At 46.6% G+C, this 24,808-nt stretch overlaps 1 protein-coding gene across 2 annotated transcripts in view; it reads right to left on the bottom strand.

The window, feature by feature from the left end:
* The window catches only part of LOC134949136 (plastin-3), a 192,663-nt gene that overhangs the window by 37,121 nt on the left and 130,734 nt on the right, over positions 1 to 24,808 (bottom strand). For both annotated transcript variants that reach the window (XM_063937544.1, XM_063937543.1), the window contains exons 3-5: positions 9,624 to 9,787; positions 1,495 to 1,624; positions 544 to 676 (exon numbers count right to left, since the gene is read on the bottom strand). In XM_063937544.1, coding sequence (XP_063793614.1) covers positions 544 to 676; positions 1,495 to 1,624; positions 9,624 to 9,787 — 427 coding nt within the window. The remainder of the gene's footprint in view (positions 1 to 543; positions 677 to 1,494; positions 1,625 to 9,623; positions 9,788 to 24,808) is intronic.

The raw sequence follows: 24,808 nt of genomic DNA, 5'->3' as shown, positions 1-24,808 counted from the left end.
GTGCTGCTAAATACGGTACTTCTGGGTGTGCACACGTGACAAAGGGGGAAGAAGGCAATACACACATACCTCCCAACATCAAGAGCTGTCAGAGAGGGACTCGCCCGAAAAGGGGGCGTGCCATCATGGGAGAGCAGCGAGCGCGAATCACGCCCCCATTTTCGGTCACTGAGGGGGACATGCCCAGCGTTGTGAGCTGCTAGCATGCCCCTCTCCCTCTGTCTCCAGTGAATAGACGCTGTGCGCATGCACACAGCGTCTATTCACCACTGCTCTGCTAGGCAGAACAATGACTGACAGGAGTCTCCAAACTGCCCCCACCCCACGGAATACTACGGCCAGCGGGTGGGACAGTCCCAAAACAATTGGACTGTCCCGCGAAAATCTGGACAGTCGGGAGGTATGCACACACCAATTGTATTGCTCCAATGGGCACCCCCCAAATAAAAAACTGAATTCCCCCATAAAAATGCATTCCTTTCTCTGAGATTTGCTATCACACATCCATCCATCCCACAGCCCAGGCCCTGCACAGGTACTCACCACAGCACTATGCCATCTCCTACAGCTCGGAACAGATCATTGGTGTTCGGATTCATGGGAAGAACATGCTTGCAGTCTGGGTCATTTTCTAAGGCTTTGTTTATCCAGTTTACAAAGGCATATTTTTCCTCCTCTAAAATCAAACAACAAGATTGAGTTTTGTATCTTGAAATGCTTTAGACAGGTGCACAAAACATTACAGCAACCTGATCAGCCATAGAAGAGGACAGTGACTGACCCTACGAGTGTCCAGTTCAATAAAAACCCATTTCATTATATGGGAATCAGCAACAGTGACAGCACAGTCTTCAATAAACAAGGTGCACGATTTTAGACAGACAGTAAATCCAATTAAGATGCTCTCAAAAGACTGTTCTTAAGGACTAGCATCTTGCATCAGAGTCCACAAATACAGTTAGCAGCCAGTTTTCAGTAATGAATTATTAATACTAAAATGCTGCGTTTACCAAATGAATCTCAAAAGAAAGCATTAATGAAAACATATCCAAGAATCTATAGTATTCATGATCTGAGGCCTGCAGCCTATGCGGCCTTCCCTTTTATACAGCAGAAAAATGGCTAGCAACGGAGACCAATGGCAACAGAAGTTACTGTAAATACTGTCTATGGCAGGGGTTCTATCTGCACAGTCAGGGAAGTCTGGGGCATTAGACTAAACACATGTTCAATTTAGCTTTACTGGTCCTTTAATAATTGCGAATATCACCATGCTTCCTGATACATTTGGCAAGCAGCACACAAAATGTGACTGCATTCACTCAGTGTAGGTTCCCTCAATGCCCAAATGAACTGTTTAAAATCACTAAAAATAAAAAATCCTAGAATCTGCAGCAATGTGAATGGAGAATTAGAAGTCCCTACAGGATAGGAAAGGAGACTGCACATGTTCTACTCTCTAACGAGCATACACTGATATTTCTGAGGACATACCTGAATAAGAGTGTTGGGTCCCCTCACTAGACAGCTCGGAGGTGCCCCCAATTGCACAAATTCCCTCTTTGCGGTTGATTGCCTTCCGAAAGGTTTTGGCAATGTCACTACTTTTTAATTCTTGTACAAGCTGTAGGGGAAAAAAACAAATCATATGGATGAAAGAACTGTAATTCAAGTTCAAAGAAGACAAATGCAAAATGCTAGTAATCACTGCATTACATCATTTCCATGTAAACGTCCCCACTTTCTGGATCCAAAACCCACAATGGTGTTTAAAAATAATATACACATTATGATCCTGAACTACCCCTCCCTCATCCAGTATGAAGGCACATTACACACCAAGTATTTGACTATTTAAAATAGAACATTCCTTACAAGAAAATTAAAAATTTAATTTTAATTTTAACACAAGAGAAATAAAACCCCAAAACAAAAAACACACAGAAGAGAACCAAAATTGTGCAGCCACAGATTTCTCAATTAATGCACTATTTGTGGCAGCATACATCTTTATCAGGCGTGTCAAACTCACGGCCCATGGGCCACATGTGACCCACAATGCTTACTTTTGCGGCCCAAGTTTACTTCTTTTTTTTTTTTTAAACAATGGAATGTGGCCCACTACAGCTGAACGAGTTACTGTTGGCCCGTTTGCCTTGATCAGAGCACAGCTCTGATTGGGCAGCATTACCTGTTCTGCACGTGCACGAGAAGATAGTGATCGCAATGGGCAAATGTCCACGGGAGTAAGATGATAACGACGGTTGGGATCCTGGCGGTCAATCAGAACCACATCCCATCCACAGGGGGAGCTGCTGTGCATGCCCGGCTTACCACTGAAGCTGTCACGCCCTGTATGCGTACGGCTACAATGGTAAGCCGGGCATGCACAGCAACCCCCCCTGTGGATGGGATGTAGTTAGGATTGACGGTCAGGTTCCCAACCGCCAGTTGATAGCCTTCCGAAAGGTTTTGGCAATATCAGCGGTAATGGTGGCAGTAAGCTCTGCCACCATTACCACTTAAGCCGTCCCACCCTGCGTGTGTGTGCCCAACTGCCCTGTGGACCCAACTTCCTAATTGCAGGAGGATTCTTCTGGAATCTGTATAGAAAAAAAAAAAGTCTCTCAACGAAGAAAGTAAATTGGAGTGGTCTGGCACAGGGGTTGAAGGTTGAAAAGACACAGGAGGCACAGAGTGTTTGTGGGTGGAGGGGGCACAAGGAGCAAGAGGAAATACCAGGGGCATGTGGCTAGACTGGAGGGACCGAGCGGGGCTGGAAGTGACAAACTTTACTACAGTAGCTCACTCTTATTATACAGGAGAGAGGACCGCACAGTGATATATGAAGGGGAATAACAGCTCCAAGCTCACACCTGATGTGGCATTATTAATATATAGGAGAGGGGAATGCACAGTGATATATGAGGGGGAATAACACAGCTCCAGCTCACACGGATATGTGGCATTATTAATATATATAGGAGAGGGGACTGCACAGTAATATATGAGGAAGAATAACAGCTCCCAGCTCACACAGATATGTGGTGTTAAATATAGGAGAGGGAGCTGCACAGTGATATATGAGGGGGAATAACATAGCTCCCAGCTCACACTATTAAAGTTTTCTTCCTAATATTTGACATCTCTTTCATTATACTTTATTGTTGGTTTTTCGAATGAACCTTTCAAAATTGTATTTTCTTTTTCTTGCGGCCCAAACAAGACTTAGACCTTGATTATTTGGCCCAGTTGCGATTTTGGATATGACGTGCCCGATCTAGATCTGTGCACTCTATATCCCCAAGAGAGGTAGCCATTTGTGGGCTGGAAAGGAAGCAAAAGTCCCCAATTCTCTGAACTGATTTGTATGGTCACCTAGCCCAGAAAAAAAAAAAAAAAACATTTAGGGTCAGGTATTGTGACCGCCGGTCACATAACTGCAACCCATTGAAGATACTATACAACCTTATACTATACTATACGCCTTGGGGTGGTTGGCCTGTGCCGACCTTGGGGGTCCCATGCCCTGGAATTGAACTTTAGTGTTCGGGCCCACCAGATGAGGTTACCTGGTCATAGTTGGTGGGCTTATATATTTGGGCAAAAATTATGCTAAGCACCTCAGCTTTGCTTTCTGTTAGAATAATTATAAATTATGCAATCTAACTAGTAGTGCTTAGTACTAGAGAGTGTGCATCTGCATTTTCTTTTTTTCTGTGTGGAAACTACAAAGTCTCGTCATGACAGCACCTCTCATGTTTGGAATTAGGATGTACAGTCCAAGGTCATCTACCACCACCCCAACCAAGGAGATCATCCCACATAAACACCTGTACTTCAAGTTCTCTACAGCAACGTATTAAACAAAGTTAAATATGAGGGCCAAACATCCCAACTGTTCACAATGTCAACTGGTGTCAAGCAAGGTTGTATAGTATAGTATAAGGTATAGTATAAGGTTGTATAGTATCTTCAATGGGTTGCAGTTATGTGACCGGCGGTCACAATACCTGACCCTAAATCCCGCCCGCTCACAATCCCGATTGTCGGCATGCCAACGAGCAGCGACTATTCCCAGTCCACGACAGTCCAGTCCATGACTATTCCCAGTCCACGACACCCATAGAGTGAGAATAGAACCTGAGCACCCTGTGTGGCAAGCGTTCCGCTGCCAGGATACCACACCCCTCTTCAACATAGCTATGGACTGGATTCTCAGGGGGGGGGGGGGGGGGGGGGGGAATTATAAATGAAATGGGCACAGTTACTGGCAAACATACAGCCCTCGCTGATATCTTCCTGCACAAAAACATGCAGGCTGCCTAAATATCCTACATAAGCGCCGCACAAATGCAGCAAAGCTTGGGTTAAAAGTAAAAGCAAAAAAATAACCCCACACAAGTACATTTTTACTGATACTACACCTGTGCAGCTAAACCTAGATAGAAACATCATTGACCAAGTGGATACTTTACAATACCTGGGTTCAACAATGGTCAACAGAAAGCCACTACAAGTGACATCACAAGTCATATAGGTTGTGCCACAGCTGCCATTGCATCCCTGAAAAAAGGCCTCTGGATCCAACAGAACATTTCCATTGTCAGAAAAAAAATTCAGGTATTCGACAAATCGGTTAGAATAATATTACTTTATGGTTCAGAATCATGGACAATTCTTATAAATGACCTAACGAGGCTGGAACGTTTCCAAATGAGATGCTTATGAAACACACAAGCAAAACTACCAGATCGCTGGAGAAATGAGAAAATCCGAACACTATGCCAAGACCAACCCACAATTGAATCATATATTAAAAGACAGCGTTTAAAGTGGTTCGGACAGGTCTGCAGAATTAAGCTTCAAAGAATACCATACCAGTGCCTAAATAACACATAACCGGATGGATGAAATATAGCACGTGATGCAACAAACAAAACATGACAAGACCTTCAAACATTGCACTTCCATATTGCCGATGCCAAGCAAGCCACCCTAAACCGATCAAACTGGCGTTCGATTAGAGATTCCCTACCTTTGGCTGTCACATTGCCGGTCAGCTTATCCTACCGACGCTAACGATAAGTCAGTCTACAGAAGTATAAGCCATATACACATAAAAAGGAGCCAGGATGGATACTGAAAATTATACACCAGGAGTAGGTATGGTACCAGACTGAAGAGTAGGAGCAGCCTCCTGAAAAGCCCTGCTCTCTATTTAGAGGCATAGCAAGAACGCTGTGGGCCCCATAGCAACACTCTGATGGGGCCCTGTACCAATGCTTCAAGAGAGATACCTCTCTGCAGGAGTGCTTAAGGTTATGCCCCATATTAGAGCCCTAGTTCATTTTCTGATCTACAGTATAGCAGTACCCTAATTGATTTATTTAAAACACGATCCAGGAGACAGGACACACGTAGTTGCCTCTCAGGTGTCTCTCCAGACTGTCCCTGCATTCCCGGCTATCGTCTGCACTGTTTGCATGCAGTGCGCAGCACAGCGTCCCTACGGTCGCTCCTGAGGTCACCCGGTTCTACTGATGCTGCGGCCAAGAAGCATGTCCTTCCTGTCCGGGTGGATGTCGCTCTCAGCTCCCCGCTGCCTCCATAGGCAACAAGCATGCAGTTTCCAAACAGACTTCCCCTCCAATATCCAAACATGGGTGCAGCCATGTTTGGTCAGATCACACGAGTCTCTAAAGCTAATACTCTGCATACTGCTTTCTAGTTGATTGTTCAGCCAATCACCACTGCCCAGTGGGCATAAGTTTCCTGTAAAAGCACTTCCTGGTTGTTAGTGCTACGGTTGTCTAACCCAGTGTTGGATGTCTCTGCTGTCTGTGGTTGTTCTCTCTGCTCTGCCATTCCATGTTACCAGCTCCTGTGATTCCATCCACTTCAAGAGACCTGCACCAATTTCCATCCAGTGGTGCCGCCTGACTCCATCAATGTTCCAGCATCATTCCCGATACCATCGGTGTGACATCATCGATTCCTGCTACCCTCAGTGTTCCATCATCGATTACTCATCAGTGTCACACCATCTGTTCAGCATCATCGGTAACTCACCATCTCTCTCTGGTCAGTATTGGCTCATTACCTCCGTATCAATTGTTAGCTGCCTGCATCTATGGACTCCCATTACCACTGATGCATCTTCCTTGATTGCCACCACACGGATGCCTAATATTACCAACAGCATTTATCTGACTTCTGTGTATTGAGAACTATTATTGACTTTGTGATACCAATCTGTGTGCTTCCATTGGGGTTAACCGATTGCGGATATTAGAGTCTACTACCATCTGCTGCTGTGATTGCTTTACCTGCGTGCTTAATAAAAGACTTACCTTTTACACAATCCTCTGTTATTCTGGTCATGCTCGAAGGGTCTTACATGTCTAAGAACCCTATCCAGCCATCCAGGTTCAACTACATGTCTGCCTCTACGCCTGAGGCTTCCCCAGGTCAGCCTCTGACCTCAGCCGTAACACCTAGTTCACATTATGTCACATTGTAGGGCTGCCAGTACACATTAAGCAGCACAGTACCCCCAATTCACATTATGCCACATTACAGTGTCCCCATTTCATATTATGTAACATTACAATACACTACAATTCATTTTATACCATAATACAATGAGTACGTCCAGGGGCGTAACTAGATATATTGTAGGCCCCATGAGGGGGTAAAAATAAAAATTAAAAAAAAACACTTTGTAATGGCCCTTATGTAGCACCCAATGGTGAAAAATAAAAAACACAAACATACTGTACCTTTGACAGGGAAAGTTAGGAGACCTGCACTCCACCTATGGTAGCTACACCCTTGTCTCCATTGCTTTACAGGTTCTAAAATTAGAGTTACTACACCTTTGCCATACCTATATTATTCTTTATTATCTGCAACAGTACAATGATTTGCCCTACCCTATCTAAGTAGATTACAGCAGCTTGCCTTGCTCGATCTTGGCAGACCTGAAATGGGTCAGTGTGCTGGAACTCCCAAGTATGACAGAATGATTGCGTTACATTGGCTGAAACGGTCACTGTTACTTTTACACAGACCTGAGTGGAAGTGTACATCCTCTTAATTCAAAACAAAAAACCCATGAGCAATGAACGGCTCTATCACAAGCCCCACATGATCACCCTTTGCTGTCACTCCAAGCTTAAGAGAAACAAAACCTGCTCAGTCTATGGAATATTCCACAAAGCTTGCAGGCAAAGGCCACATTCACAGTCAGCAAAAGCACAACGGCCTGCCAATTACTACCGGCAAACACCCCTCCCAATACTTTGTCGCAGACATCCAAGCCCCACGTAATGAGGGGCTGATGCCCACAAGGTTGAACAGATTATAAATACCTGCCATACATATTTAGGATAAATTCCATGGATCTAGAAAAAATAAACTATACATTACACATTTCTTATTTTCTCCTTCCTTTTTTGACTATTTAAAACAAAGCATCAAGCATTGTGTCTAAGTACCAAGTTACTCCTGCCCGACACATGTAATAAACATTGCAGTATTATGAAGAAATGCATTGTGACACAGAGTAGTGAAGAGACTGGTGCAGACAAACGCTCTATTCAACATCACTGAAAACAATTACTCACACTTCACATGCTCGCTGACAGACAGACACTGCTACGGTCAATGTGGACATTTTCTACGGTCTCTTGAACTGGGGTATGTTAAAACAGATTCAGTAATGGTACAGTAAGTCTTTGCATTCGCCTAGATTTTCCTCAAAAAGGATTTAGAACATTGGTAATTTATAGTCCAATAAAATAAAAATGATAGTCTTCGCTGTTTAGAACAGACAAAAAAAACAGAACGAGACCATTAAATAGCCATAGCAGCACACCTTACACAGTTGCAAACACCAATCACATCACTATGCAGTTACACAAGACACCTGGGCATTTTAAAATGGGAGACAGTCAATTTACTGGCTATCGGAATCCTGGCTGTCAGGATACCGACGCCAGAATCCCGACACAGTGTCCGCCAACATGGACCACCACCAGAGGTCGTCACCAGGCCTGAAGAGAGGTGAGCACAGCGATCCCGCAAGTGGACACGCAGCGCTCGCTTCCGGAATGATCATACTGATCCCTTTTATATGAAACCGTAAATGAACATATTGCACAGTACACTTTACATGTATGCGAATAGCAGATTACTAGAGCCCACCTCAACACTGTACTTTATTTACAATTCTAGCACAACAGGCACTAACAACTAATCCAATATATACACCCTCCCTTTACCATCTATTAAATCCATAATCAAACTAAAATCTTTCCAATGACAAACTAAGCAGGTTAAGTGAGTCAATGCTAGGGTGTTCAGCGTTACACCCAGGGCAGCTGGGAGATCAGTATACAGAATCAAGAGTAACCAGGGCTCAATGTACAAAAATCAACAGTAATTACAGAAATAGAATCACAACTAACTTATTAGAAATTAAAGAGTAGGTTACCGAGATATAAAAATACACATCGATGACACACAGGGGGAGATACAGAAAACCTACTGAATAGCAAAATGTGTGCCCATAGCAACCAGAATCTAGTGATCTAGTACATACAATAAAATAATAAGTGATAGCTAGAATACGATTGGTTGCTGTAGGAAACACCATTCTTGAAGCATGTCCCTCCTGTCCGGGCAGATGTAGCTCTCCGCGGCCTCTGCCATTTACTGTAGGCCACAAGCATGCAGTTTCCAAACAGACTTTCCCTCCAATATCCAAACATGGGTGCAGCCATGTTTGGTCAGATCACATGAGTCTCTACAGCCAATCCTCTGCAGTCTGCTTTCTATCTGATTGCTCAGAAAAATCACCACTTCCCAGTGGGTATAAGCGTCCTGTGAAAGTACTGTCAACTTCCTCGTGAGTGCAGCTTAAAAAAAAAAAAAAAAAAGTCTGCCATCAGATGGCCTCCCGCACCTCCGGCGATCTCGGACACCATTACATCCCAACCTTGGAATGAGAAGTCCCAGCATTATAGGAACATAGAATTTGATGGCGGATAACAGCCACTTGGCCTATCTAATCTGCCTCTTTTTTATCCTTTGGGTAATCTTAACCCTTTATCATCATGTTTATTTATATGGCATAACCAATTTACACACGCTGCACTGTGACTATCATATCAGTCCCAAACACACGTTGGTAATTTTATCAGACTCCAGTTAACCTATCAGTATGCCCTTGGAAGGTGGGAAGAAACCAGAGCACCTGAAGGATACCGATGTAAACAGAAAACATACAAACTCCACACAGATAGGCTATGATTAGTATTAATCGCATGACTCCAGCAATAGTGAAGCATTAGTGCTCACCACTGCCTCTGGCAGGTTATGCTGGAATTTGTGCTTCCACAGCAGTTGTATTGCCAGACATGGCCTAATACTGGCCGTCCCAGAGGGTGTTAACAGGTTTGGCGGAAATAAAGCTTACATTGTGTGGATGTGAGGAGGGGCCCCCTACAGTCATATAAAAATGTAAAATATATAGGAGCCCGTGATGACCAGCAAGTCCTTACAAAATAGGCGGAAGCAGCAGGACATATGACATCACTAGCACAGCCAGCCATACTCACAAAAACAAACTCTTCAAAGCATATCTTGCCATCCTTATTCTTATCACCCTCATTCATCAGCTTCTGGATGATCTCCCGCACTTTGTATCCGGGAAGAGGAAGGTTGGCTTCCTTAAATAGATCGTGAAGTTCATAATCAGAAATGTATCCATTGCTGTCCAGATCTGTAACAGAACAAAGACCATATTGTTAGACAGCCCGACAGTTACAGCCAGTCTCAGCACAAGGAGACATCGTTCATGTAAAATGTAGAAGACAGGATGTCCAAACAAAAGAATAACTGAGCACAGCTTAGTCTGTGTATACAGCGGTCTTATGCGGATGGATGAAAACCCAAATAAAAGATGAATTGCTGTTTGCCATCTAAACTTTGCACCTTTCTGTCACCTATGCTGCCAGCGGAACGGTTTACAGAAGTAATGTGCTGATAGAAAGGTTAGCAGGATAACGGCACTGGGTGCTGAAACGCAAATCAACTACACTCCCAACTTTATTTTATTTACTTCCGATTCTTCAAAATGATACAATATGGAAAGTTCGCAGTAAACAAGTCATATGTATCACCCAGAATGAACATTCAATGCAGAAGCGCTCCATTTCCCCTGTGGGTTTCCAATAATTTGAATATAATATTTTATAGAAACATGCCATAGTATTATAAAGACGTTCTGCCAAAAGCCATAGACAAATGATCATACACATCAAAACCACAGCTAATGGATTGACTGCAAGAAAGGAAAGCGATTGATATTGCTAGTTAGACCGTGAAACTAGCAACTCCATCTATAAAAGGTAAGGGCTGTATTTATAGATTGGATCCAATACATTCAATCACAAAAAAAATAAGAATTTACTTACCGATAATTCTATTTCTCATAGTCCGTAGTGGATGCTGGGAACTCCGTAAGGACCATGGGGAATAGCGGCTCCGCAGGAGACTGGGCACAAAAAGTAAAAGCTTTAGACTAGCTGGTGTGCACTGGCTCCTCCCCCTATGACCCTCCTCCAAGCCTCAGTTAAGATACTGTGCCCGGACGAGCGTACATAATAAGGAAGGATCTTGAATCCCGGGTAAGACTCATACCAGCCACACCAATCACACCGTACAACTCGTGATCTGAACCCAGTTAACAGTATGATAACCGTAGGAGCCTCTGAAAAGATGGCTTCCAACAATAAACAACCCGATTTGTTTGTAACAATAACTATATACAAGTATTGCAGACAATCCGCACTTGGGATGGGCGCCCAGCATCCACTACGGACTATGAGAAATAGAATTATCGGTAAGTAAATTCTTATTTTCTCTGACGTCCTAGTGGATGCTGGGAACTCCGTAAGGACCATGGGGATTATACCAAAGCTCCCAAACGGGCGGGAGAGTGCGGATGACTCTGCAGCACCGAATGAGAGAACTCCAGGTCCTCCTCAGCCAGGGTATCAAATTTGTAGAATTTAGCAAACGTGTTTGCCCCTGACCAAGTAGCTGCTCGGCAAAGTTGTAAAGCCGAGACCCCTCGGGCAGCTGCCCAAGATGAGCCCACCTTCCGTGTGGAATGGGCTTTTACAGATTTTGGCTGTGGCAGGCCTGCCACAGAATGTGCAAGTTGAATTGTACTACAAATCCAACGAGCAATCGTCTGCTTAGAAGCAGGAGCACCCAGCTTGTTGGGTGCATACAGTATAAACAGCGAGTCAGATTTTCTGACTCCAGCCGTCCTGGAAACATATTTTCAGGGCCCTGACTACGTCCAGCAACTTGGAGTCCTCCAAGTCCCTAGTAGCCACAGGTACCACAATAGGTTGATTCATGTGAAACGCTGAAACCACCTTAGGGAGAAATTGAGGACGAGTCCTCAATTCCGCCCTATCCGAATGAAATATCAGGTAAGGGCTTTTATAGGATAAAGCCGCCAATTCTGATACGCGCCTGGCTGAAGCCAGGGCCAACAGCATTACCACTTTCCATGTGAGATATTTCAAATCCACTGTGGCAAGTGGTTCAAACCAATGTGATTTTAGGAACCCTAAAACTACATTGAGATCCCAAGGTGCCACTGGAGGCACAAAAGGAGGCTGTATATGCAGAACCCCTTTGACAAACGTCTGAACTTCAGGCACTGAAGCCAGTTCTTTCTGGAAGAAGATCGACAGGGCCGAAATTTGAACCTTAATGGATCCTAATTTTAGGCCCATAGACAATCCTGCTTGCAGGAAATGTAGGAAACGACCCAGTTGAAATTCCTCCGTAGGGGCCTTCTTGGCCTCACACCACGCAACATATTTTCGCCAAATGCGATGATAATGTTTTGCAGTTACATCCTTCCTGGCCTTGACCAGGGTAGGGATGACTTCATCTGGAATGCCTTTTTCCTTCAGGATCCGGCGTTCAACCGCCATGCCGTCAAACGCAGCCGCGGTAAGTCTTGGAACAGACAAGGTCCCTGCTGGAGCAGGTCCTTCCTTAGAGGTAGAGGCCACGGGTCCTCCGTGAGCATCTCTTGCAGCTCCGGGTACCAAGTTCTTCTTGGCCAATCCTGAGCCACGAGTATCGTTCTTACTCCTCTCCTTCTTATGATTCTCAGTACTTTTGGTATGAGAGGAAGAGGAGGGAACACATATACCGACTGAAAACCCACGGAGTTACCAGAGCGTCCACCGCTATTGCCTGAGGGTCCCTTGACCTGGCGCAATATCTGTCCAGTTTCTTGTTGAGACGGGACGCCATCATGTCCACCTTTGGTTTTTCCCAACGGTTTACAATCACTTGGAAGACTTCTGGATGAAGTCCCCACTCCCCCGGGTGGAGGTCGTGTCTGCTGAGGAAGTCTGCTTCCCAGTTGTCCACTCCCGGAATGAACACTGCTGACAGTGCTATCACATGATTTTCCGCCCAGCGGAGAATCCTTGCAGCTTCTGCCATTGCCCTCCTGCTTCTTGTGCCGCCCTGTCTGTTTACGTGGGCGACAGCCGTGATGTTGTCCGACTGGATCAATACCGGTTGACCCTGAAGCAGAGGCCTTGCTTGACTTAGGGCATTGTAAATGGCCCTTAGCTCTAGGATATTTATGTGAAGAGACGTTTCCATGCTTGACCACAAGCCCTGGAAATTTCTTCCCTGTGTGACTGCTCCCCAGCCTCTCAGGCTGGCATCCGTGGTTACCAGCATCCAATCCTGAATGCCGAATCTGCGGCCCTCTAGAAGATGAGCCTTCTGTAACCACCACAGTAGAGATACCCTTGTCCTTGGAGATAGGGTTATCCGCTGATGCATCTGAAGATGCGATCCGGACCATTTGTCCAGCAGATCCCACTGAAAAGTTCTTGCATGGAATCTTCCGAATGGAATCGCTTCGTAAGAAGCCACCATTTTTCCCAGGACTCTCGTGCACTGATACTTGTCCTGGTTTTAGGAGGTTCCTGACTAGCTCGGATAACTCCCTGGCCTTCTCCTCCGGGAGAAACACCTTTTTCTGGACTGTGTCCAGAATCATCCCTAGGAACAGTAGACGTGTTGTTGGAATCAGCTGTGATTTTGGGATATTTAGAATCCACCCGTGCTGACGTAGCACTACCTGAGATAGTGCTACTCCGACCTCTAACTGTTCCCTGGACCTTGCCCTTATCAGGAGATCGTCCAAGTAAGGGATAATTAATACGCCTTTTCTTCGAAGAAGAATCATCATTTCGGCCATTACCTTGGTAAAGACCCGTGGTGCCGTGGACAATCCAAACGGCAGCGTCTGAAACTGATAATGACAGTTTTGTATCACAAACCTGAGGTACCCTTGGTGAGAAGGGTAGATTGGGACATGGAGATAAGCATCCTTGATGTCTAGAGATACCATATAGTCCCCTTCTTCCAGGTTCGCTATCACTGCTCTGAGTGACTCCATCTTGAATTTGAACCTTTTTATGTAAGTGTTCAAAGATTTTAGATTTAAAATTGGTCTCACCGAGCCGTCCGGCTTCGGTACCACAAACAGCGTGGAATAATACCCCTTTCCCTGTTGTAGGAGGGGTACCTTGATTATCACCTGCTGGGAATACAGCTTGTGAATAGCTTCCAATACTGCCTCCCTGTCGGAGGGAGACGTTGGTAGAGCAGACTTCAGGAACCGGCGAGGGGGAGACGTCTCGAATTCCAATTTGTACCCCTGTGATACTACCTGCAGGATCCAGGGGTCCACTTGCGAGTGAGCCCACTGCGCGCTGAAATTCTTGAGACGGCCCCCCACCGTGCCCGAGTCTGCTTCCAGAGCCCCAGCGTCATGCTGAGGACTTGGCAGAAGCGGGGGAGGGCTTCTGCTCCTGGGAAGAGGCTGCATGGTGCAGTCTTTTTCCCCTTCCTCTGCCCCGGGGCAGGAACGAGCGGCCTTTTTCCCTCTTGCCCTTATAGGGACGAAAGGACTGGGTTTGAAAAGACGGTGTCTTTTTCTGCTGAGGCCACCAGGTCCGATAGACTGACCCCAAATAACTCCTCCCCTTTATACGGCAATACTTCCATATGTCGTTTGGAATCCGCATCACCTGACCACTGTCGCGTCCATAACGTTCTTCTGGCAGAAATGGACATCGCACTTACTCTAGATGCCAGGGTGCAAATATCCCTCTGTGCATCTCGCATATATAGTAATGCATCCTTTAAATGCTCTATAGTTAACAATATACTGTCCCTATCCAGGGTATCAATATTTTCAGTCAGGGAATCCGACCAAGCCACTCCAGCGCTGCACATCCAGGCTGAGGCGATCGCTGGTCGCAGTATAACACCGGTATGTGTGTATATACCTTTTAAGATATTTTCCAGCCTTCTATCAGCTGGTTCCTTGAGAGCGGCCGTATCAGGAGACGGTAACGCCACTTGTTTTGATAAGCGTGTGAGCGCCTTATCTACCCTAGGGGGTGTTTCCCAACGTGCCCTAACCTCTGGCGGGAAAGGGTATAGTGCCAATAATTTATTAGAAATCAGCAGTTTTTTATTGGGGGAAACCCACGCTTTATCACACACCTCATTTAATTCATCTGACTCAGGAAAAAACCACTGGTAGTTTTTTCACACCCCACATAATACCCTTTTTTGTGGTACTTGTAGTGTCAGAAATGTGCAATGCCTCATTCATTGCCGTGATCATGTAACGTGTGGCCCTACTGGACATTACGTTTGTCTCGTCACCGTCGACACTGGATTCAGTATCCGTGTCAGGGTCTGCGTCGACCATCTGAGGTAACGGGCGTTTTAGCGCCCCTGACGGTGTCTGAGACGCCTGAACAGGCACTAATTGATTTGTCGGCTGTCTCATGTCGTCAACAGTTTTTTGCAAAGTGCTGACATTGTCACGTAATTCTTTAATTACTACCATCCAGTCAGGTGTCGACTCCCTAGGGGGTGACATCACTAACACAGGCAATTGCTCTGCTTCCACATCATTTTCCTCCTCATACATGTCGACACAATCGTACCGACACCCAGCACACACACAGGGAATGCTCTGATAGAGGACAGGACCCCACTAGCCCTTTGGGGAGACAGAGGGAGAGTTTGCCAGCACACACCAGAGCGCTATATATATACACAGGGATAACCTTATATAAGTGTTACTCCCTGTTATAGCTGCTGTATTTATATATTAGCTGCCAATAGTGCCCCCCTCTCTGTTTTACCCTGTTTCTGTAGTGCAGGACTGCAGGGGAGAGTCAGGGAGCCGTCCTTCCAGCGGAGCGGTGAAAGAAAATGGCGCTTGTGTGCTGAGGAGAAAGGCTCCGCCCCCTTCACGGCGGCCTTTTCTCCCGCTTTTTTCAGGAAACTGGCAGGGGATAAATGCATCCATATAGCCCAGGAGCTATATGTGATGCATTTTATTTAGCCATATAAGGTTTTTATATCATTTTTATTGCGTCTCAGGGCGCTCCCCCCCAGCGCCCTGCACCCTCAGTGACCGGAGTGTGAAGTGTGCTGAGAGCAATGGCGCACAGCTGCAGTGCTGTGCGCTACCTTATTTGAAGACAGGAACGTCTTCTGCCGCCGCTTTCTCCGGACCTCTTCGCTCTTCTGGCTCTGTAAGGGCGCCGGCGGCGCGGCTCCGGGACCCATCCAGGCTGAACCTGTGATCGTCCCTCTGGAGCTAATGTCCAGTAGCCAAGAAGCCCAATCCACTCTGCAGTCAGGTGAGTTCGCTTCTTCTCCCCTTAGTCCCACGATGCAGTGAGCCTGTTGCCAGCAGGACTCACTGAAAATAAAAAACCTATTTAAACTTTTACTTCTAAGCAGCTCAGGAGAGCCACCTAGCTTGCACCCTTCTCGTTCGGGCACAAAAATCTAACTGAGGCTTGGAGGAGGGTCATAGGGGGAGGAGCCAGTGCACACCAGCTAGTCTAAAGCTTTTACTTTTTGTGCCCAGTCTCCTGCGGAGCCGCTATTCCCCATGGTCCTTACGGAGTTCCCAGCATCCACTAGGACGTCAGAGAAAAAAAAAAAAAAGTACTAATCAAATAGCTGTATAATGGCACATGACTCATACTTGGTTATCACCACGACCAGTGACACACAGGGCCTAATTCAGATCTGATCGCAGCAGCAAATTTGCTAGCTAATGGTCAAAACCATGTGCATTGCTGGGGGGGGGCAGATACAACATTTGCAGAGAGCGTTAGATTGGGGTGGGTAATATGGTTTCTGTGCAGGGTAAACACTACCGGCTTTATTTTTACACTGCAATTTAGATTTCCGTTTGAACACACCCCACCCAAATCTAACTCTCTCTGCACATGTTATATATGTGACCTCCCCCCCCCCCCTTCCCCCTGCAGTGCACATGGTTTTGCCCATTAGCTAATAAAATTGCTGCTGCGATCAGGTCTAAATTACTCCTACAGATAAGTGCATGTTGCTACAGAGGTATGATCTGGCAAGTACACCATATACGTAGATCAATGGTCTGCACCAGGGAAGTAAAGTCAGGGGAGGCAGGGCCTCACCTGTCATATTCCAGTGAAAATAGCGGTTTTTTACACTGATCTGTGTTATAACACAGATCAGTATAAAATAATGCTATTGTCATTGGAAAATAAAGTTGCAGCACAGCGCTGCAAATGCAGAAAGCAGAGGAGAGGCACCGAGAGATCTGCCTCTCTCTAGCAGTCAAATGCTGCACAGAGCTGGGGGCGGAGCCACGAGTCAGGCTTTAACCCTGCATTGAAAACAGCACCAGCTTGAGGCAGCTCTGACATGCGTGCCTTAACACAGGCTCAAGGCACGCACCCTCAGTCATGCATAAGCTACCTCACTCGTCCCCCTTCCCCTGTGTGCACTGAACGTGGGAAACAGCCATAAGGAGACTGCTTCCTCATAAAGATCACCAGGTAGGTAAACCGTGAAATGCCCGATTCCCAGCTCTCATCACCATATCATCCAGCAGATACAAGGTTTAATGTTGAGGGAACCACAGTGTGGTAAAGCGATCATTAACTGGCCCCAGCAAACATATAGCTGACCACTGCACTGCTACTGAGGGGGAATATGTTTCTTTAAAGAAACAATTAAAAAGGTACAAGTGTTATTTGACTGCCCATGCGCAGACTCTTACATGGCAAGATTGTGTGTGATACGTTTCCAAATTGGTTTTATGTTATGTAAGGAGGTACTTCTCTAGTGGCATATAACACAGTACTGTCCACTTTACTGTCTTGTGTAAGAATCTATATTCACTGCTCAAAAAAATAAAGGGAACACTTAAACAACACAATGTAACGCCAAGTCAATCACACTTCTGTGAAATCAAACTGTCCACTTAGGAAGCAACACTGATTGACAATCAATTTCACATGCTGTTGTGCAAATGGAATAGACAACAGGTGGAAATTATAGGCAATTAGCAAGACACCCCCAATAAAGGAGTGGTTCTGCAGGTGGTGACCACAGACCACTTCTCAGCTCCTATGCTTTCAGGTTGATGTTTTGGTCACTTTTGAAAGCTGGCGGTGCTTTCACTCTAGTGGTAGCATGAGACGGAGTCTATAACCCACACAAGTGGCTCAGGTAGTGCAGCTCATCCAGGATTGCACATCAATGCGAGCTGTGGCAAGAAGGTTTGCTGTGTCTGTCAGCGTAGTGTCCAGAGCATGGAGGCTCTACCAGGAGACAGGCCAGTACATCAGGAGACGTGGAGGAGGCCGTAGGAGGGCAACAACCCAGCAGCAGGACCGCTACCTCCGCCTTTGTGCAAGGAGGAACAGGAGGAGCACTGCCAGAGCCCTGCAAAATGACCTCCAGCAAGCCACAAATGTGCATGTGTCTACTCAAACGATCAGAAACAGACTGTATGAGGGCCCGACATCCACAGGTGGGGGTTGTGCTTACAGCCCAACTCCGTGCAAGACGTTTGGCATTTGCCAGAGAACACCAAGATTGGCAAATTCACCACTGGCGCCCTGTGCTCTTCACAGATGAAAACAGGTTCTTACTGAGCACATGTGACAGAGTCTGGAGACGCCAAGGAGAACGTTCTGCTGCCTGCAACATCCTCCAGCATGACCGGTTTGGTAGTGGGTCAGTAATGGTGTGGGGTGGCATTTCTTTGGGGGGGCCGCACAGCCCTCCATGTGCTCGCCAGAGGTAGCCTGACTGCCATTAGGTACAGAGATGAGATCCTCAAACCCCTTGTGAGACCATATGCTGGTGCGGTTGGCCCTGGGTTCCTCCTAATGCAAGACAATGCTAGACCTCATGTGGCTGGAGTGTGTCAGCCGTTCCTGCAAGACAAAGGCATTAATGCTATGGACTGGCCTGCCCGTTCCCCAGACCTGAATCCAATTGAGCACATCTGGGACATCATGTCTCGCTCCATCCACCAACGCCACGTTGCACCACAGACTGTCCAGGAGTTGGCGGATGCTTTAGTCCAGGTCTGGGAGGAGATCCCTCAGGAGACCATCTGCCACCTCATCAGGAGCATGCCCTGGCATTGTAGGGAGGTCATACAGACACGTGGAGGCCACACACACTACTGAGCCTCATTTTGACTTGTTTTAAGGACATTACATCAAAGTTGGATCAGCCTGTAGTGTGTTTTTCCACTTTAATTTTGAGTGTGACTCCAAATCCAGACCTCCATGGGTTAATAAATTTGATTTCCATTGATAATTTTTGTGTGATTTTGTTGTCAGCACATTCAACTATGTAAAGAACAAAGTATTTAATTAGAATATTTCATTCATTCAGATCTGGGATGTGTTATTTTAGTGATCCCTTTATTTTTTTGAGCAGTGTATTAACAGTAGTCTATATTTTTATTTTTTCCTGGATGAATTAAATGTGTGTGTGGGGGGGGGGGGGTTGACGTGCGCAGTGACGTGTGCGGAGGTGGTGCTTGGAGATCAGATAATCTCTAAGTACCGCCTGTCCCTATAGTGTGAACGGATACCGGATCACATTGACTCGGCAACCTGTTCACACTGTGCACCTGACCCGGGAATAACCCGGCTTTATTTCCGGGTTGGAATACCAGGCCATGCAACGCGGGAAATCGGAACTTACCCCTTTCACACCGCACCTAAACCCATGTCGACCCAGCAATATACTGGGTTATTTGTGCAGCGTGAAAGGAGTATTACAGAGGCAGAGCTTCTCTTTCCCTTTGTGCTGGGTTTTATTAATAACTAATATGGCATCTATTAACAAAATGGACAGAACCAAAAAAAACAAAATAGGATTTTAATACCTACCGGTAAATCCTTTTCTCTTAGTCCGTAGAGGATGCTGGGGACGCTTCAAGAACCATGAGGTATAGACGGGATCCGTAGGAGACATGGGCACACTGTAAGACTTTGAATGGGTGTGAACTGGCTCCTCCCTCTATGCCCCTCCCCCAGACTCCAGTTATAGGAACTGTGCCCAGGGAGACGGACATTTCGAGGAAAAGGATTTAATTATTTTAAACTAAGGGGAGATAAAGACCAGCTCACACCTCAAACACACCGTACAACATGGCATTCAACAACAACGCATGCAACGGCATGACCAACAACAGTCACAGACTGACTGAACTCAATGCAACATGAGCGTAACTATAACCAAACTGCAGATACAGCCCCGCACTGGAACGGGCGCCGAGCATCCTCTACGGACTAAGAGAAAAGGATTTACCGGTAGGTATTAAAATCCTATTTTCTCATACGTCCTAGAGGATGCTGGGGATGCTTCAAGAACCATGGGGTTTATACCAAAGCTCTAGAACGGGCGGGAGAGTGCGGATGACTCTGCAGCACCGATTGACCAAACAGGAGGTCCTCCTCAGCCAGGGTATCAAACTTGTAAAACTTCGCAAAGGTGTTTGAACCCGACCAAGTAGCAGCTCGGCAAAATTGTAACGCCGAGACTCCCCGGGCAGCCGCCCAGGATAAGCCCACCTGTCTGGTAGAATGGGCTTTCACCGACTTTGGTAACGGCAATCCTGCCGTAGAATGAGCCTGCTGAATCGTATTACAAATCCAGCGCGCAATAGTCTGTTTAGAAGCAGGAGCCCCAATCTTGTTGGGAGCCCACAGGACAAACAGAGCCTCTGTTTTCCTAATCTGCGCCGTTCTGGCGACATAGATCTTCAAAGCTCTGACAACATCGAGAGACTTTGACTCCGCCAAGGCGTCAGTAGCCACTGGCACCACAATTGGCTGGTTAACATGAAATGATGAAACCACTTTTGGCAGAAATTGCTGACGAGTTCTCAACTCCGCTCTATCAGCATGGAAAATCAAAATCGGGGCTTTTGTGAGACAAAGCCACCAACTCAGACACTCGCCTTGCAGACGCCAAGGCCAACAATATGACCACTTTCCAAGTAAGGAATTTTAACTCAACCTTGCGCAAAGGTTCAAACCAATGTGATTGCAAGAATTGCAACACCACATTAAGGTCCCATGGTGCCACTGGGGGCACTAAGGGAGGTTGGATGTGCAGCACACCTTTTACGAAGGTCTGAACTTCTGGAAGGGAGGCCAATTCTTTTTTTTTTTTATTAAAAAGATCGACAAGGCCGAAATCTGTACTTTAATAGAGCCTAACTTTAGGCCCGCATCCACACCTGCTTGTAGGAAATGGAGCAAACGCCCCAGGTGAAATTCTTCCGTAGGAGCCTTCTTGGATTCACACCAAGACACATATTTTCTCCAAATACGGTGGTAATGCTTTGCCGTTACTTTTTTTTTTAGCCTGAAGAAGTGTAGGAATGACTTCACTGGGAATACCCTTTCGGGCTAGGATTTGGCGTTCAACCGCCACACTGTTAAACGCAACCGCGGTAAGTCCTGATACACGCACGGCCCCTGTTGTAACAGGTCCTCCCGAAGAGGAAGAGGCCAGGGATCTTCTATGAGCAACTCCTGAAGATCTGGATACCAGGCCCTTTTTGGCCAATCCGGAACAATGAGGATCGCCTGAACCCTTGTTCTTCTTATAATTGTTATCACCTTTGGAATGAGTGGAAGTGGAGGGAACACACAGACTGACTGAAACACCCATGGTGTCACTAGGGCATCCACCGCGATCGCTTGAGGGTCCCTTGACCTGGAACAATACCTCTGAAGTTTCCTGTTGAGGCGGGAAGCCGTCATGTCCACTTGAGGAACTCCCCAACGACTTGTCACTTCTGCAAAGACCTCTTGATGAAGACCCCACTCTCCTGGATGGAGATCGTGTCTGCTGAGAAAGTCTGCTTCCCAGTTGTCCACTCCTGGAATGAAGAACGCTGACAGAGCGCTGGCATGTCTTTCCACCCAGCGAAGAATCTTCATGGCCTCGGCCATCGCCGCTCTGCTCTTTGTACCGCTTTGGCGGTTTATGTACGCCACTGCGGTCACGTTGTCTGACTGCATCAAGACCGGCAGACCCCGAGGAAGATGTTCTGCTTGCAGTATGCCGTTGTAGATGGCTCTTAATTCCAGAATGTTTATGTGTAGACAAGCTTCCTGGCCTGACCACTTTCACTGAAAATTTCTTCCCTGTGTGACTGCTCCCCAGCCTCGGAAGCTAGCATCTGTGGTCACCAGGATCCAATCCTGAATCCCGAACCTGCGTCCCTCCAGAAGGTGAGAACTGTGCAGCCACCACAGAAGGGAAATTCTGGTCCTGGGAGATAATAAGATTTTACTTACCGATAAATCTATTTCTCGTAGTCCGTAGTGGATGCTGGGACTCCGTAAGGACCATGGGGATATAGCGGCTCCGCAGGAGACGGGGCACAATAATAAAAGCTTTAGGATCAGGTGGTGTGCACTGGCTCCTCCCCCTATGACCCTCCTCCAAGACTCAGTTAGGATACTGTGCCCGGACGAGCGTGCATAATAAGGAAGGATATTGAATCCCGGGTAAGACTCATACCAGCCACACCAATCACACCGTACAACCTGTGATCTGAACCCAGTTAACAGTATGATAACAACGAAGGAGCCTCTGAAAAGACGGCTCACAACAAGAATAACCCGATTTTTGTAACAATAACTATGTACAAGTATTGCAGACAATCCGCACTTGGGATGGGCGCCCAGCATCCACTACGGACTACGAGAAATAGATTTATCGGTAAGTAAAATCTTCTTTTCTCTGACGTCCTAGTGGATGCTGGGACTCCGTAAGGACCATGGGGATTATACCAAAGCTCCCAAACGGGCGGTAGAGTGCGGATGACCCTGCAGCACCGAATGAGAGAACTCCATGTCCTCCTCAGCCAGGGTATCAAATTTGTAGAATTTAGCAAACGTGTTTGCCCCTGACCAAGTAACTGCTCGGCAAAGTTGTAAAGCCGAGACCCCTCGGGCAGTCGCCCAAGATGAGCCCCCTTCCTTTTGGAATGGGCTTTTACAGATTTTGGCTGTGGCAGGCCTGCCACAGAATGTGTAAACTGAATTGTATTACAAATCCAGCGAGCAATCGTCTGCTTAGAAGCAGGAGCACCCATCTTGTTGGGTGCATACAGGCTAAACAGCGAGTCAGATTTTCTGACTCCAGCCGTCCTGGAAACATATTTTTCAGGGCCCTGACAACGTCAAGTAACTTGGAGTCCTCCAAGTCCCTAGTACCCGCAGGTACCACAATAGGTTGGTTCATGTGAAAAACAGAAAACACCTTAAGGAGAAATTGAGGACGAGTCCTCAATTCTGCCCTGTCAGAATGAAAAATTAAGTAAGGGCTTTATATATGATAAAGCCGCCAATTCTGACACACGCCTGGCTGAAGCCAGGGCTAATAAAATATATCACATGGAAGGTGACGATGCTAAGTCCACAGTGGTGAGTGGTTCAAACCAATGTGACTTTAGGAAACTCAAAACAACATTGAGATCCCAAGGTGCCACTGGGGCACAAAAGGAGGCTGTATATGCAGTACCCCTTTTACAAACATCTGAACGTCAGGCACTAAAGCCAGTTCTTTCTGGAAGAAATTCGACAGGGCCAAAATTTGAACCTTAATGGACCCTAATTTTAGGCCCATAGACAGTCCTGTTTTCAGGAAATGTAGGAAACGACCCAGTTGGAATTCCTCTGTAGGGGCCTTCTTGGCCTCACACCACGCAACATATCTTCACCAAATGCGGTGAAAATGTTTTGCGGTTACATCCTTCCTGTCTTCGACCAGGGTAGGGATGACTTCATCTGGAATGCCCTTTCAGGATCCGGCGTTCAACCGCCATGCCGTCAAACGCGGCCGCGGTAAGTCTTGGAACAGACAAGGCCCCTGCTGGAGCAGGTCCTTTCTTAAAGGTAGAGGCCACGGGTCTTCCGTGAACATCTCTTGAAGTTTCGGGTACCAAGTCCTTCTTGGCCAATCCGGAACCACGAATATCGTTCTTACTCATCTCCCTCTTATGATTCTCAGTACTTTTGGTATGAGAGGCATAGGAGGGAACACATACTCTGACTGGTACACCCACAGTGTTACCAGAGCGTCCACCGCTATTGCCTGAGGGTCCCTTGACCTGGCGCAATATCTGTCTAGTTTTTTGTTCAGGCGGGACGCCATCATGTCCACCTTTGGTTTTTCCCAACGGTTTACAATCATGTGGAAGACTTCCCGATGAAGTCCCCACTCTCCCGGGTGGAGGTCATGCCTGCTGAGGAAGTCTGCTTCCCAGTTTTCCACTCCCGGAATGAACACTGCTGAGAGTGTTATCACATGATTTTTCGCCCAGCGAAGAATCCTTGTAGTTTCTGCCATTTCCCTCCTGCTTCTTGTGCCGCCCTGTCTGTTTACGTGGGCGACTGCCGTGATGTTGTCGCACTGGATCAATACCGGCTGACCTTGAAGCAGAGGTCTTGCTAAGCTTAGAGCATTGTAAATTGCCCTTAGCTCCAGTATATTTATGTGGAGAGAAGTCTCCAGACTTGATCACACTCTCTGGAAATTTTTTCCTTGTGTGACTGCTCCCCAGCCACTCAGGCTGGCATCCGTGGTCACCAGGACCCAGTCCTGAATGCCGAATCTGCGGCCCTTTCATAGATGAGCACTCTGCAGCCACCGCAGAAGAAACACCCTTGTCCTTGGAGACAAAGTTATCCGCTGATGCATCTGAAGATGCGATCCGGACCATTTTTCCAGCAGATCCCACGGAAAGGTTCTTGCGTGAAATCTACCGAATGGGATCGCTTTGTAAGAAACCACCATTTTTCACAGGATCCTTGTGCAATGATGCACTGATACTTTTCCTGGTTTTAGGAGGTTCCTGACTAGCTCGGATAACTCCCTGGCTTTCTTCTCCGGGAGAAAACATCCTTTTCTGGACTGTGTCCAGAATCATCCCTAGGAACAGTAGACGTGTCGTCGGAAAAAAATGCGATTTTGGAATATTTAGAATCCACTCGTGCTGTCGTAGAACTACTTAAGATAGTGCTACTCCGACCTCCAACTGTTCTCTGGACCTTGCCCTTATCAGGAAAGCGTCCATATTTCTTTTAAGAAGAATCATCATTTCGGCCATTACCTTGGTAAAGACCCGGGGTGCCGTGGACAATCCAAACGGCAGCGTCTGAACTGATAGTGACAGTTCTGTACCACGAACCTGAGGTACCCTTGGTGAGAAGGCAAATTTGGACATGTAGGTAAGCGTCCCTGATATCCAGTGACACCATATCGTCCCCTTCTTCCTGGTTCGCTATCACTACTCTGAGTGACTCCATCTTGATTTGAACGCTTGTAT

The sequence above is a fragment of the Pseudophryne corroboree genome, chromosome 8 (assembly GCF_028390025.1).
Source record: "Pseudophryne corroboree isolate aPseCor3 chromosome 8, aPseCor3.hap2, whole genome shotgun sequence".
Taxonomy (NCBI): domain Eukaryota; kingdom Metazoa; phylum Chordata; class Amphibia; order Anura; family Myobatrachidae; genus Pseudophryne; species Pseudophryne corroboree.
The sequence above is the reverse complement of the archived record's forward strand: the minus strand, read 5'-3'. Positions and strand labels throughout refer to the sequence as shown.